Source organism: Mobula birostris, chromosome 31 (genome assembly GCF_030028105.1).
Source record: "Mobula birostris isolate sMobBir1 chromosome 31, sMobBir1.hap1, whole genome shotgun sequence".
Lineage (NCBI taxonomy): Eukaryota > Metazoa > Chordata > Chondrichthyes > Myliobatiformes > Myliobatidae > Mobula > Mobula birostris.
Genome location: NC_092400.1, coordinates 14,692,339 through 14,708,310, shown reverse-complemented (window position 1 = coordinate 14,708,310; position 15,972 = coordinate 14,692,339). Strand labels below are relative to the sequence as shown.

Here is a 15,972-nt window from a genome sequence, read left to right as displayed (position 1 = left end):
TGTATCAAAGTGAAATAGGCTGAATAAAAGACCTCCAGCCCAAATTCTAATTTTGTTCCCCTGAGTAGTCCTTGGGTTGCTGAATATTTCCAAATATTCTTTGTTTTTATTATGTAAGTTATGTTCCTGAAACTTGGATTCCAATCTGATCTGATTCATGAGTGGTTAATTTGAAAAAGAGAGATGCACAATTTTTCTGACCATCTATTGACCTTGGATGTAAAACTTGCAGCCACTGAGAGAAAAACTCTGGATCAGTATAAAGTTACACAGCTGTTTAACTAGTATGAATGTTCCTTTGCCTGTGAGTAGTTAGCTTTTAATGAACAAATCTGGAACTTCTGTGAAAGATTTCTTTTCAGTAGCTTTACAATAGATTTGTCAATTTTGTGTGGATTCTACAAAAAGATAACAAAGAATGTGTGACATACACAAAATGCTGGAGGAGCTCAGCAGGTCACACAACACCTATGGAAAGGAATAAAGAATCGATGCGTTAGGCTGAGACTCTTCATCAGGATAGAGTCCTTTCCTTTCAATAGGTGCTTTCTTTCTATTGAAGTTGCCTAATCTACTGATTTTCTCCAGCATTTTGTGTTTTTCTCTGGATTTTCGGCATCTGTAGAATGTATTGCATTAAAGAATGTATGGCAATCTTATATGTGAATATATTGTTCCTTAAGAAGGTTAATAATTTTTTTTGGTTAAATTGCCATTCATGACCAAAGAATGAATGTATTAATGTTTAACATAATCAATTATGTTAAGAATATTGTATATTGATAGCTTCTATTTGTTAAATTGACATTAGGAAAAATCCATCATGGCCCCAACTTTGCCTCTAGATCAAACTTCTGTGTCTGAACCAGATGCAAAAACTGGGAAGACAGAACAGCTACCAGCATTGGTAAGATGCTTCAGACTATTAATGGTAGACGATTATTGAAATCATCTCAAGTTGTACATCGCAATCTTCCATGCGATGTACTTGTAGTATTGTTTCTCCACCAATCTTCTTGACTAGCTTTTCCAATTGTCTCTGTACTCTCCTGCTATATGTCTTTGAGAATCCATATTGTCCTTAAGTTAACTGTTGAAAATACTAAAAATGTCATTCTTTTACTACTATTATAAGATCTGCGCCTGTGCCAACAATTCAGATGTCTTTTTTTACTATTGTTTTCAGTTGACATATTTAGCCTCCAGCTGAACTTTGTAACTCCATACAGACTTTGCTTTCACCTCTATAACATGATTTGCCATGCTTCTATCTTTATCATATGAAATTGATTCATGCATTTTGCTCTTTCTTGGTTGGCTTAGCATTCTCCATGCTGTTTAAGTGTCAAACTCACCAAAATATTGTTGCTTATAATCTGTCCCAATCACCAATCATTCCTATTCTTGGTGACCTCCCTCCACGGGATCCTTATTACAGTGACTTGGATAATAAAGTATCACCTTAAATTGGATTCCTGTGGAGAATAGTTCCAATGCTGTTAAAAAAGGTGACTCATTGATGGGCATCCTAAACAGGTTTATTATTATGGTAGCAACTCTTTTTGTGTGTGGTTTGTAGACTCCATAACAGCCAGAGTACCCTGTAATAACAAAGTCTGGGGAGTGATACTGTAGTGTAGATGATGAGCAAATATTACAAGCTGAACACAGAAATCCAGGCATTGTCACATTTTTCAGCATGTCTTTTACATAATGGCATCATGATGCAAAATAACATGAATATACAGCGTAAAGAGTAAAAAAGTATATAAAAAAGTGAGCAACAACTTAGTATCATCTAAAATTCTAGTTATTGCAATTTAGAAAGAATGTCAAGATCCTCGCAAGAATGCAGGGGAGAATTTGCTGGAAAGGTTCCTGAGATGAGAAATTTCTGGTACGTGGTTAGGTTGGGGTGGTTCTCCTTGAAATAAAATAAATTACTGGAAAATTTGTTTGTGTTTGTGTGGAGAATATGCTTTCATCAGCAGACACTTCATAAATTCACGGATGCAGATAGAGACTGATTGTCCAAAGACAGGTGATTTGTGGTCCAATTTTTTAAGCAGATAGCTTTGATCTGGATCTCATTACTTCAAAGTTTCGTAAAACAATCAACCATTGGTGAGAGAAAATAATTTGCAAGGCTCAGGGGAGAGATAGAATGGATCTGACAGACTTGTTCCACAAAAATAGAAACTTAATAGACAATATAGCCATCTTTTATACCCAAATGGTGCCATGATATTGCAAAGCAGAATTACCAAATAATTTCCTCCTTCAGCATCCTTGTTTTCTTCAGATCTCCCTTTAGAATGTTGTGAAGTTAATTTAAAACAGTAACATAATTGAGAACGTTGCATGTATAAAGCCTGTTAGGAATAATATTTCATTAATGAAGACTAAACTGATGAGTTAGCCTTGTGCTTAGTAAAATTAATATATTCATGATTTTTCATTATACGTGTATTAACTTTTGAAAAAAGCACCCAAGCAGGAAAGAAGAATGTTACTTTGTGTTGTATAAGCCTCCACCTCAAGATGACATACCAGCACTGGTGGAAGAATTTCTGGAATGTGCAAATTTCATTGCTCAAGATCTTGAATGGTTGCTATCTCTTCCTCATGATAAATTTTGGTGCCAGGTAATACAGTCCTCCTTTCTATTTCAAAATACAAGCACGATAAAATGTTCTATAAAATCTGGTGGTAGATCTCAAGATTTTTTTTTGGCGGTTGGCAACAAGGCTATAGACAGATATATATTTTGTAAAAAGTCTCTAGACTTCTTGAAGTCTGATTTGAGAGAAGTTTCATTTACAGTGGATTCCGGTTATTTGGAACACATCGAGACAAGTACATTTTGGCCCAATTAAGCAGATGCCCCAGTTAGCTGAAGTGACATGGAAATAGTTAAATACTTAACTCAGTAACAATTTATGTATTTAAATGAAATACAGTACAAATTAGAGCACTATCACTACAGTACAGGACCTCTCTGACATTTCATCATCCACCGGATCCATACCTTTAACTGCCGGTTCTCCACCTTCCTCGTGTTCAGTAAGGATTGGAAGAATGCCCATCTCCAGACCACAGACCCCACCATCTCCAACTCCAGTTTCAATGACTCTGGACGTCCCCAGACAGTGGTCCCTGCTGCTTCTCACTTGGACCCCGATTTAATAGGGTGCCCCCAGACCGCCGAACTCACAGACTCCAACCTCAGCTCTGACAACCCTGGGCGCCTCCAGACTTGTGACACAATTGTCTCCAACCCCTGTTCCAAAGACCCTGGATGCCTTCAGACTGCAAATTGCATGGCCTCTAGCTCTGGCTCCAGCATGGACCTCAGCTGCTAACACTTACAACCTGAGACTTTCCTCGCTGTTGTTCGGCCCCCGTGCTTTCTTTCCCCCACCATTATCTCCAGCTCCAGGTCTCTCAGGCTCCACTGTCACATCTTGGGTCCTCAAAGCCTCCATCTTTCTCCCACTCCAACCATCCCCTCTCCTTCCGGGGCCACCAACTCTCCCCCCCCCCCCCCCCCCGATCCCAGCTGTAATCCTTGCCGTGTCTTCTCTATTCCCTAGACCTTCCCTTCTCTGAGGTGGAATGTTCTGTCTTCAGCAATGGTTTACCTTTATCCCTCTCTGCACGCACATCGGTAAGTTCCAGGCCTGTCACGACACTGAGCTCTTCTTCTGTCACCTCCTTCTCCAAGCCCAGTTCTTTAGCAAGAATTCCACACCCAGCACTGATGATCCCTTCTCCTATCTTCAACCCTCCTCCTCATCTTGGCCACCCTGATTAGGTTCTCATCCTGCTCTGGATCTTTTAATCTCAAATCTTGAACGTTGCCCTCTTTGAACTCACTGCCCTTCACTCTCTCTGCACTAATTCTAACCTTGCCACCAAATCAACAGACAAATGGGGTGCTGTTGTAGTGTACCAGACTGACCTCTACCTTTCTGAGGCCAGGTGACAACTCTTAGTCACATCCTTAAACTACCCCTTGAAGAGGACTCCACACCGGACCATCAGAAAATGATCTCTGACACCATGACTGGCCTCATCATCTCTGGAGAACTTCCAGTTGCAGCCACCTTACCCTGCACTGCTTGCTTCTACCTCCTCCCCAATTTCCACAAACCTGGCTGACTGGGTAGGCCCATTGTCTTGCCTGCTGCTATTCCACTGAACTCGTGTCCTCATACCTCAACTCCATTCTATCCCCCTTGGTTCAGTCACTTCCCACCATATCCACAACACTTCTCATGCTTTCAGTTTCCTCACTAACTTTCAGTTCCCTAGCGCTTTCTGCCTCATTTTCACATGGATATCCAGTTCCTATACACTTCTGTCTCCCATCAAGAAGGCCTTAAAGTTCTCTGCTTTTTTTCTCAATAAAACAACCAACTAGTTCCCCTCCACCACCTCCTTCCTCCATCTGATAGAACTGGTTCTCATCCTCAACAGTTTAATCTTCGGCTTCTCCCACTTTCTCCAGACTTGAGGGTTGGCCTTGGGCACCCGCTTGGACCCCAACTAGACCTGTCTTTTCATTGGCTGTGTAGAACAGAACATGTTCCAAGCCTTTCCTGGTAATGATCCCCAACTCTTCCTCCGCTACATTGACGACTGCATTGGTGCTGCTTCACACGTCCATGCTGAGCTCATCAATTTCACCAACTTTGCCTCCAACTTCCACCCTGCCCTTAAATTCACATAGTCCATTTCTGACACTCCTCTCCCATTTCTTGATCTCTCTGTCTCCATCTCTGGAGACAAACTTGACTGAATTCTTTTATAAACCTACCGATTCACACAGTTATCTTCACAATATTTCTTCCCACCCTGTCTCCGGTAAAAATGCTATTTCCTTTTCTCATTTCCTTCATCTTGTCCAGGTCTGTTCCCAGGATGCAGCTTTACTTTCTAGGACATCAGAGATCTTCTTCAAAGATCGGAGTTTCCCTTCCTTCATCATTGATGCTGCCATCACCTCTTCTTCCGATCGTCTGCGCTAACCCCATCTTCCTGCCATTCTTACCATCCCATGAGCCTCTGCATCCAACACACCATTCTCTGCAACTTCCACCATCTCCAAGGGATCCAGCCACCAAACATATCTTTACTTCCCCAAATTTCCACATGGATTACTCCCTCCATGATTCCCTTGTCCATTTGTCCTTCCCTACTTATCGCCCTTATGGATTTTAACCCTGCAAACAGCCAAAGTGCTTCACCTGCCCGTTCACCTCTTCCCTCACTTCCAGTGAGGACCCCAAACAGTCCTTCAATTTGAGGCAACACTTCATCTGTGATTTGCTGGGGTCATCTATTGTGTCTGGTGCTTCCAATGTGGCCTCTACAATGGTGAAAGCAGTCATAAACTGGTTTATTGGCAGACAGCAGGGGAGTTGTGTGGCCCCTTACATAGCGAGGTCTAGGCCTCGAGTTGCAGTCACGTCTGTTTGCTGCTGCCCAGGAGAGACAAAGGTGTTGGAGTTGGTACGCTCCATTGGAGTGTTGGAGGCAGTGTGGTGCTGTGTTCATGCTGGAGTTAATGCTGCTCCCTGGTGTTCACTTGGCAGAAGACAAGCCATATTGTGTTCAACTGCAGACTGCTGCAACATTCATGGACTCGGGGAATTGGATTTTTTTTTGTGTGATTGTATTTTTACTGTTATATATGCTCTATGCGCCTTGTATTGTGTATGACTATGTTTTGTTCCTTGGCCCTGGAATAACACTGTTTTGTTTAGCTGTATTCACATATGGTTGCAGGACAATTAAACTTGAACTTGATTCTTTGTAGTTCCTCACTTGAATCGTTCCACTTTCACTCTTGGCCATTTCTGGCAGCTCCAAGCCTGAATGCTTGAAACCACAGTGAGCAAAACGGTTCTGAATTGTCTTACTTTCTCAACATCAATCAGTGATAAAAATCACTGATTTTTGAACACAAGCCTACTTAACTGATGCTGTTGAGAAACTGTTCGCTCTAAGCACAGTATGGTGTCTAACTAACTGACGCTAGTTATAAACTTCAGCAACAGTCTCCTGTCCTAATTGAGTTGCATAGTGTCCCAAATAAATGAAGGGAATCCTGGCTTTTTTCTCAATTAGTTTTTGTCCTTTGAGAGGTGTCCCAAGTAGGTGGTTACCTCGATTAACCAGTGGCCCAATTAACCACTATCTACTGTATTTGGGAATTACCTTCTATATTTCTGTACAGATGGAGTAATGGATTAATTTATGCAATTTAAAACACAAACTTTGTCACACGATCACATCATATCCTGACATGGAGGGGCATTGCTATGAAAGACACAGTGGAAAAACTGTTTAACTAGTGTGATGTATATGGATGGTTACTTTCTATTTTAAATTTGGGGTCAAAGAATTTATGAGGTATCAAATGGATAGGAAGTGTAAAATTTGAATATCTTAAGTATTATTGTAATGTAATCTTTTTTTGCTCACTTTTAGGTTATTTTTGATGAGACTCTCCAGAAATCTTTGGACTCTTTCTTGCGTTACACACCTCGTCAGTATGATGAAATGGCAAATTCAAATCCAGCCATAGCAGAAATGCAAAAACGCCTTCATCGCAACATCTTTATGACCTTCCTTAGGATGTCCACCCACAAAGAGTCCAAAGTATATCATAATTTTATTTCTAAATATGTTTTTATGTTAGTTTTCAATGAGTGAATGCGGAACTAAAATAGTGAGGTGGCGGGGTGGCGTGGTAGTGTCGTGGTTAGCACAGCGCTTTGCAGTACTCACAACCCGGGTTCAATTCCTGCTGCTGCCTGTAAGGAGTTTGTACATTCTCTCTGTGACCATGTGGGTTTCCTCCAGGTGCTCTGGTTTCCTCCCACAGTCCAAAGACATACCAGTTGGTAGGTTAATTGGTCATTGTAAAATTCTCCCGTGATTAGGCTTGGATTAAATCAGTTAATTGCTAGGTGGTGTGGCTGGAAAGGCCTATTTCACCCTCTATCTCAATAAATAAATAAATAAATAAATAGGTATGTTGAATAAAGTTATTGTCATGGACAGTAGGAGATTTACAAATTACTTCATTACTGTTTAATCAAATATATTAAAAATAATATTTGACAAATAGGTTCAAAATCAAAATTATCAATTTGATTACCTCTTTCAACTAACAATTTTGCATGCATATATTAGATATTCTGGTCAGAAGTTATTATTTATACGCTTCTGCCTCTGGTAGTGAAATAAAACATTTCATGATACTGGATCTGATAAGACATTGAGTATGCTTTGCTAGAGTAAACTTAGATGAGTTCTGTGCCCATGCAGCTCTGTATTTTATCTGAGAATAATTGTATCATCACCAATCATATTGTACCTCAGCTGACTACATTGTCTCACCTTCTGATATGTACATAAATAACTTTACAAATTTGTTTCATTCAGCTACAAACAGGATATGGACTAGTTTCCCCACAAGGTCACTACTGGACCAGCATGGTGCAGTTAATATGTACCTTTAACTTTACTCCCATAACCATGTAATTTTCTGAGAGAGAGACAAAACAAAATCTATTTAAATTCAAGAATATGTGGGAAATTCATTTCTAACATCAGAGGGTGAACAAACAAATTACAGAAGATCGAAGTCTAGGATGTACATGGTTAGGAAATGTTAGAGGGGTATGGGCCAGATCTAGGCATATGGGGCTCAGTTTAGATAACCCCCTTGGGTGACATGGGTGGGTTGGGTCAAAGAGCCTGTTTCCATCTGTATAACTCTGAGTCTATGAGGTACATTCCAAATAATCCACCTCCAGTATACAGTTCTATTATTTGTTCTTCAGAACTTGTCTTTCGCAATTACATTTGTAGAGAACTTTATTTGTAGAGGTTATTTTAGAAGTGGGTGTTTTTCTCAAGGAAAAAATAGTTGCATTTCCAAATTGTTCCTGATCTTAGTGGGATTTCAAAGTTTATTGCTTAAATATAAGAAGGGGACGTCCACTTAAACTATGACATGTTTAAAGAGCCAAATGGTATCTTTTTTAAACAATATAGCAGAGATCAGCCTCAGACCTAATAGCTGATTGATTTTCATTTAAAATATTTCATTCTGATGTTACAATATGATATTACTTACCTCAGGGAAGACTGTCATAAGTTTTTCACGTGAACAGACCCTTTTGAATACTTCTGTATCCTGAACTCTAGATCTCTAAAGAGATCTGTTTGTTAGCGAGTCTCTCTTCTCTAGGTGAACGGAAACTCATTAACTAATGGGAGATGGGTCTTCTTGAGAAACCTATCATAATTGAATACTGTATAAACGAAAAATCAAGATTAGTTGATAAACCTTATTGCATTGAATAATGATTTAATTATTTCTATATTACTAGGAGTCCTGACAGACATAGAATAGCAGCTTATTTGCTCACTATAATTGGATCCAATATATAATTGTATTAAAACTGTTTATACCATTTTACATTGGGGATTCTTGTGTATTAACTGTGCTTTCTAAAATAAAACAATCACGTCAAAAATGAGCAAAGGTGGTGGAATGCAAATGAAATGTGTGCACAATCAGATTGGCCAGGAATTCGACTAACTTGTAGCCTGCCTTTGTGTGGGTGAATCTTTCAACTACACTTAATGAATATAATCATTCTGCAATTAAAACAAAATGTTTTTGATCCCAGTTATATTTTGCCAATTAAGATTGCACTAATGAATCTATTTGCGGATTAATTTGTCAAAAATATGCAGAGCTAAAGAGCTGTTTCCCTAATTTTTAATTTGGGCTGATAGATGTACATGTAGGTTTGGATGAATCTAATTGTTTTCCAACTATTTTCTTTTTCATTAGGAACACTTCATTACACCCAGTGTTTTTGGAGAAATTATCTATGACGGCTTTCTCTTCGACATCCCAAAAATCTTTGACTTGTGCGTAATATTTGGAAAAGGAAATACTGCTCTTCTTAAGAAAATGATTGGTTAGTCTTAAAGAAATGTGTAGCTTTTTTTGTGAAGGAGGATCTTCATTATTTAGACTTTAATTGATTTTATTTTTAATCCACAGGAAATATTTTTAATCACCAGCCAAATTATTTTAATGATCTGAATGAAACAGTGCCCACAATCCTCCAGGTATTGAAACTGATTTATGCTTATTCTATGGCTTAATTGACTACAAATTTTTGTAGAGATTGTTATAGGTTGTTGTAAGTTTACTAGAAAAGCATCATTGTTTGTAAACATTTATATCTGAAATACCTTAAAGGTAACTTGTGTTTCGGCAGATAGATTTGAGAATTGTGTAAAAATAGATACAAAATCCTGATAGTGACTGAGAACACTTGACATTTTTTTTCTGGAAGAAGAATTTAAATCTGACCCTGACTGTAGACATGTATATCACTTCTCAACTATAAGCGTTACATATGAAATAAAGTAACTATTTCCACCTCATTTTCTCAGTACACAATCCACAGCAAGGTTGTGAAATTATTGTGATATATCTTACAAATGCCAGAATCTATCCAGAAAATGTTTCAGCACCCAAGGCTTCCCTGACTAGTGCTGTTGCTGATGTGACTCCTGATAGCATGAAAAGGTGAAAATAAAAAAAAATACTGAGTTTGGAAATCTGTAACACTTATGATTTTTTTTTCATTCTTTCAGGTTTACAGTAACATCTGTGAGAAGTGTGGCTTAAGGCTGGAAAATTATTCCAATTGCCCTCAAAAGATTGATGGTCAAACCAAAGTCTCACCCATGGATATGCCTCTTCAGGTATTGTTCACTTTGTTGATTCTTAAAAATAATTTTAATCGCTAAAGTATTCATAATAGAGCTTTAGCTTTGTAAATGGAAAACAATCTTTCAAAATCTCTTCTGTGTATTTCATATCTTAACCAAGAAGAATAAATATGCTCTAAGCAGTAAAAAATATTTTGGTGAAATTAACAGCTAAGATATTTAAAACAAAGTTTGCAGCAAAATGTGTTAGCTCTGATTAGTTCTTTGAACAATCACACATTATTCTGTGTTATTGACTCTAGAAGCAGCGTCACTTGTGATTAATTTCTGTGTATGATTTAAAAATGATCACTTTTAAATAAGTTCTTATGAACACAATACTGACTCATATTGTTACCAATAATAGACCTATTGATAAATGTATTTGGGATTGGTTCTATCATGATTATAATTTTGTTTTGTATTGGTATTGGAAATTGTCCACAAATATATTTAAGCAACGCTGGATCTTGCCATTTAATCATTACTTCATGACCAAAGCATGCAACATTTTTCAAAATGAATGCTGCTTCTTCTAGCATGTATCACTGCGTCTACAGTATATACTATACCTCTGCTTGATCTCCCATTTAAGTGATTAATGCAATATGATGAGAGCTGGTGTCAATTTTAATTTGAGAGCCATGTGATTACTTGTTCTTTAGAATTATTGGTAAAATAGCAGAATTCTTACAGTCATGGTACTGTATGTTACAGTTAAGCTGCACAAGTTGATCTACTGAAGTTTATTCTGTGTCAGGAGATTTGGGTCTGAGTAATTCTGACAAAATATTTTTTATCTGGTGTGTTATGCAAGTCCGATTGCATTTATGAACAGTGTCATGATAAAATCTTTGCTCTGTAGGAGTTCAAGGATGTCTTGCTGTATCTGTGCGATACCTGCACTACGTTGTTTGCATTCTTGGACATTTTCCCCGAAGCTAGTAGGACGTTCCAAAAGCATGACTTTATACAAAGGTATGAAAGTATAAAGCAAGTCTGCAATAAAGCAAAAAATAAAGCAAATATCCACTGAACTGGACAACATTTGCAGAACTGGTGTTACAAGTTAATGATCTTTCATCAGATTTTGGAAAAGATGAAGAAAATATCTGTGGTAGTGTAGATCAAAAGAGAGAAAAATAATACTAATGGTGTTGCTGTTAGGTAACAAAGGTTTTAGAATTACTGCTAATATCATGAGGTGTTGTGCCTCCTCCCACCCTGCTTTCTATAAGGACTCTATTTCTCTTTACTTCATCTTGATTGTTTCTGCTTGGAAGACCACATTACCGACACATTTGCTTTTGAGATGTCTTCCATGCTCCATAAAAGTAGCTCCCACCAAGTTGACAGTGCTCTCAACCATGTCTGTCTCCTCTCACTCAAACCCAAGTTAGGGTTCAGCTTGTCGTTGCTTTCCATCTCACCATCTACTAGATAATAAATTGGTAAATCGGCTTAGTATTGTCACGTGAATAATTTTGTTTTCTTGATAATTTATTAAGTCCCTTAATAGTTTGTGTTACAGTTAAAGAGAAAGTGAAATTCAGGCAGACATCAGATGCAAGGCTATGATGTGATAGATTGTGAGGTTGAGAGGCCAAGCAGTCCTTGAGCCTGGTGGTATGTGCTTTCAGACTTTTCGCATCTTCTTCCTGATGGAAGGGGGGGGCGAAGAGAGAAGGTCCATGTGGGATGAATTTCCATGCAGTGAATATCTATAATTCCCATCATTGAGGTGTGATCACCTGTTACGCCATTCCCTTTCCTTTCAAAAGGATAGATCTCTTGGTGTCTTCTTGTTTTTCCCTTCCATTTCTAATAACACCCATTCCTCTTTTTGTGGGACCTTCCCATGCAAATTTGGGACGCCACGATAGCGTAGTGGTTAGCACAGCGCTTTACAGTACACGTGACCTGGGTTCAATACCTGCTGCTGCCTATAAGGAGTTTGTACATTCTCTCTGTGACCGCGCGGGTTTCCTCTGGGTGCTCTGGTTTTCTCCCACAGTCCACGGATGTACTAGTTGGTAGGGTTAATTGGTCATTGTAAATTGTCCCATAATTAGGCTCAGATTAAAATGGGGGATTGCTGGACAGAGTGGTTTGAAGGGCTGGAAGGGCCTAATCGGCACTGTATCTCAACAAGTAAATAACCACCTTCCCATTTGCTTCTACCCTTCCCACCATTCATGGACCATGCTGGATTCCATATTGGGCTGGGGGCTAGCTCCTCTCAACAGTGCTTCTCTCCAGTGTTTGCTGGTGGAAGGCGAGCTGGATTACGTTTGTCTGTGGCTGCACTTGCGTAAGATGAGGAACTGCTGCGGACTTGTTCTTGCAGAAATATGGCTCCAGAACAGCATCCATCCACTACAACATCTACAGACCATAACACTTAGGGGCCTGGGCTATACATATATTTTTAATATTTTTTTTCTCTCTAGCTATGTTTCTCTGCTGTCATTATTATATGCACCGTATGGTACTGTGTCTTGTAACTTGGACCCAGAGGAACTCTGTTTTATTTGGCTGTATTCATATGTAAAATTGACAATTAAACTTGAACTTGATTTGCCACATAAGTCTAAGTAATTGGGTTTTACCCAAAGTGACATAATAAAGAATTATTATATTTTAATATGTATTTTTGACAATTCTGTTTCTTGCAGATTGACCTCATTTTATGAACTAATTATCCCTGAATTAGAAAACACGATTAAAAAGAGGCAATTTGAAGCAGCTAGGTATGTTTATTCAATGATGGTTTTGAGATATCTTGAGTTTAGATCTTAACCTCTTCTTACTGTTTATCTCAACTTTATTAAGCCAGTGTTCTCCTCCAGCCTTCTGAGGGAGGATTGGTATTTCCCTAATGCTCTGATTTTTATGAAATTCAGTGAGAAATTAACTTAGAAATGCCATATTTTATAGCAGCAAGCTGTAAGTTCTGTTTATTTTCTTCTCACCGTTGCTGAAATATCCACTTTAGTTGGATTACAGAAGTCAGGATTTATTGTGTATATACTGACACAGGGTCATGTGGTTTTTATGTCTTGCTGTGCACCCTTCCCATTCCTTTCACTCCCCACTCATCCATACAAAGTATTAATATTTGAAATTTATCTTTTCAGTGTGCAGAATGACTTGTGGAGGCGACTCTCACACTCAAGGAAGAAAATTATTGAAACTTTTCATCAGATCATTAATTACATGTGCCTTCAACCTATATTAGAAAATGGGTAAGGAAGGAGCAAACTAGTTTTGTATATTTTTAAAAGCTTTGTTAGGCTATCCATTGCCACTGTACTGGCAAGTATGCTTTTTAATTTGAAAGATGTTGGAGAATACCTTAACAAAATATTTTTGTATTTAGAGCTAAGTATAATAAATACTGTAGGGTATCCTCAACTTCACTCATATGTGTGTAGCAATTTTTAATTGAGAGAACACCACAACTCAGTCCAATTGTATTTTATCTAATGTCCATACAAATCCATCTTTCAACAAGGCTTACTAGATGGTGGTCAGGGCCATTTATTTGCTAATTATCTCTCATGGTTAAGTGCCAAATGTTTGTTGGTTTACTGAGACATAACTACAGAATTTGTATATAGTTCTGTAATGATTTCCATCCAGATAAGATAACAATCTGAAAACTTGCTAAACATAAATTACTTTCACGCCTCAAGAAGATCATTCCACATACACCTCAGATTTAAGAATGACAACAAATAATCAGAAGTTAATTCATTGAATTTTATTGCTGAACAATGTCTTGTGTTGTTAGTGATTTTGTGGGAATGTCAGTCATGCCCAAAAGAAACTAACTTGCATTATTTTAGTTCCTCTTCATAAAACATTTGATTGAATTGTCTTCATGAGGAAACTAGGAACGTAAGTGTACGTAGCTAATTATTACATTTTCCATTGGATGTGTACTCAGTATAAAGAATCACTGAACCAGCCTTTATTAAAAGGGCAGTGCGGCAGTATCGTTAACTGTCACCACTTCTTTGTAATGTTTTCATTAATGTTTGAATGGAAATATAAGGATTGCTTCAAATGTTGAAGTGCTTTTTCCCACATGATGTGTTGCTAGTAGACTTGACTGTTGCGCTTCTATACTCTATTCATGACCTTCAAAATGGGATATTTGCCAACAAATGAGATCTTTCAGACTTCAATTGTAAAAAGAGAATCTAATAGCTTTCATTGGAAATGCTAAGAATATCTGTCAGAAATTTGGATGTTCTGATATATTAGAAATTTTGGTGGCTGCCAACATTTTGAATACCTCTCTTAGATCTTGTGGGGAGGTCAAAGGATTTATTTTTCACTTTCTCTCAGTGATTGTAAGGTAAATAAAACATACACTAAGTCCTCCCATCATCATTCAGAGTTTATTGTCACCCATCAGATGTACTTTTTTTAATTTAAAATTGTTTAATGGTATACATAGTGCACTGCCTGAAATATCCATTGTTTTTAAAATGCAGCTTCTGTTGCAGGCAGACTAAACCAAACATGATTGCATAAATATAGTGGCATCAATTGAATATAAGCGATTAAATTCTTTATTTTGAGCTTCTGGAACAATTGTAAAAGTAAATAGATAATTGGGTATATTCTAATTAAATTTGTACTCCAAGAGACTCTCTTTTTTAATTAAGGATTTCTATTTTCTGTGAAAAAACCTCAAATATAAACTTCATGTTAATATCTGGGTCTCAGGTCCTATTAGTTCTCCTTTAAAAGCTTTAAAAACTTGTATCATTACCCTTCAACCTTCAGAATTTCAAAAAATACACCTCCAATTATGTAATCATTCCATTTTTAAATAATTTAATCTTTAGATAATCTAAGTGACAGTACTTAAATATTGCAAATGTAATAACATATGGTGCAAAAAAACTTGTAGGAAATTTATTACAAAAGAGCCATGCAAAGCACTCCCGATAATTTATTATGCTAGATCATTTATTAAGCCCCTTGATAGTTTTGCTTATCTCTTTTATAGGTCTGAACAGAGTCTGACTTTTATAGAAGATTTCCTTCAGATCTTTACTGCTCTACTACACCAAAAAAGGTAAGTGAGCAGTCAAGCTCTAGAAGATTTGCAACATTAGAAAACATTTCCCAGTCAAAGGTTTCAAGTAATTTGGTATGTTAAAGCTTTAAAAGAAGTTATTTAAGGTGCATTAATAGATAGGGTGAAGAAAAGAGAACCTATCCTTTATGTAGTGTCAATTGTAATGTACTGGCTGCTGGTGAAGGTCTTTGTTGACCTTGTCTACTCCTTTGGGGAGCTACTTTGTTGTTTAGCATCTTCATTTAATAATGTGCTATATTGGCTATATATCCAGTTTGAAGGCGAAAGAAGGGAAGAAGGAGTTGCATGATTAGTTTTATTCTGTTAATGTGCCTGTGTTGATTAATAATTAAGCTGTAATGAAGTATGTACCTGATCTGTTCTCCACTGGGCTGCATCACAGTGCTAATAATAAAAATCTACAAGTGAGACAGAGCAAGCTCAAAGAAATATAACAGATATGCAAACCAGTAAACCAGTGCCATGAACAACTGACCCAAATTATTTTGGCATCATTGTGAAATTTGCATACATTGCAAATAATAATTTTATTTTTTTATTTAAAAGAAAGCATATTTGCAAAAAATGCTTATGGAAGCCATCAACATTCTTATAATTACTTATTCCAATGTGTATGAAATAATTTAGGTCAGTTATTTATAATATAAATAGCGTGAAATCCGCGAAAAAATGGCAAGGGAAAAATTCTCAGTTCTGAGAATCAGTATATAAATCTGCAAGTATTATACATCTGCAAAGACTAACTGTTAATACTAAGAATTTCATAATGCTTTACACAGGTTTTTGACAGACTATGATGAGCAGTTTCCAGTGGCAGATGATATCAGCCTTCTACAACAGGCATTTCCTGCACTGTATCCTTTACTGCTGAACTGAGCTGCTGAAGTAGCAACTGGCAGGAGAAAAAATTGGTATTTTATCAATTTTGGTTTTAAATAATGGTAACTGGCAGCACAGGAACCTGTTCTTTTGTGAACTCTAATCTACTGTTGAAGATAATCTCTGGAATTTTAGGGGCTTTTGAAGAGTAGTTTGAATTCTTT

The 15,972-nt window shown here is 37.4% G+C and overlaps 1 protein-coding gene across 3 annotated transcripts in view; it reads left to right on the top strand.

The window, feature by feature from the left end:
• Positions 1 to 15,972, top strand: part of ascc2 (activating signal cointegrator 1 complex subunit 2) — a 47,916-nt gene that overhangs the window by 12,006 nt on the left and 19,938 nt on the right. For 2 of the 3 annotated variants that reach the window (XM_072247873.1, XM_072247874.1), the window contains exons 2-12: positions 812 to 907; positions 2,487 to 2,645; positions 6,496 to 6,666; positions 8,879 to 9,008; positions 9,095 to 9,162; positions 9,697 to 9,807; positions 10,679 to 10,791; positions 12,489 to 12,563; positions 12,951 to 13,058; positions 14,837 to 14,905; positions 15,709 to 15,783. In XM_072247873.1, the coding sequence (XP_072103974.1) occupies positions 824 to 907; positions 2,487 to 2,645; positions 6,496 to 6,666; positions 8,879 to 9,008; positions 9,095 to 9,162; positions 9,697 to 9,807; positions 10,679 to 10,791; positions 12,489 to 12,563; positions 12,951 to 13,058; positions 14,837 to 14,905; positions 15,709 to 15,783 (1,163 nt within the window). In that variant the 5' untranslated portion in view covers positions 812 to 823. The remainder of the gene's footprint in view (positions 1 to 811; positions 908 to 2,486; positions 2,646 to 6,495; positions 6,667 to 8,878; positions 9,009 to 9,094; positions 9,163 to 9,696; positions 9,808 to 10,678; positions 10,792 to 12,488; positions 12,564 to 12,950; positions 13,059 to 14,836; positions 14,906 to 15,708; positions 15,784 to 15,972) is intronic. The other variant, XM_072247875.1, reaches the window with a different exon arrangement.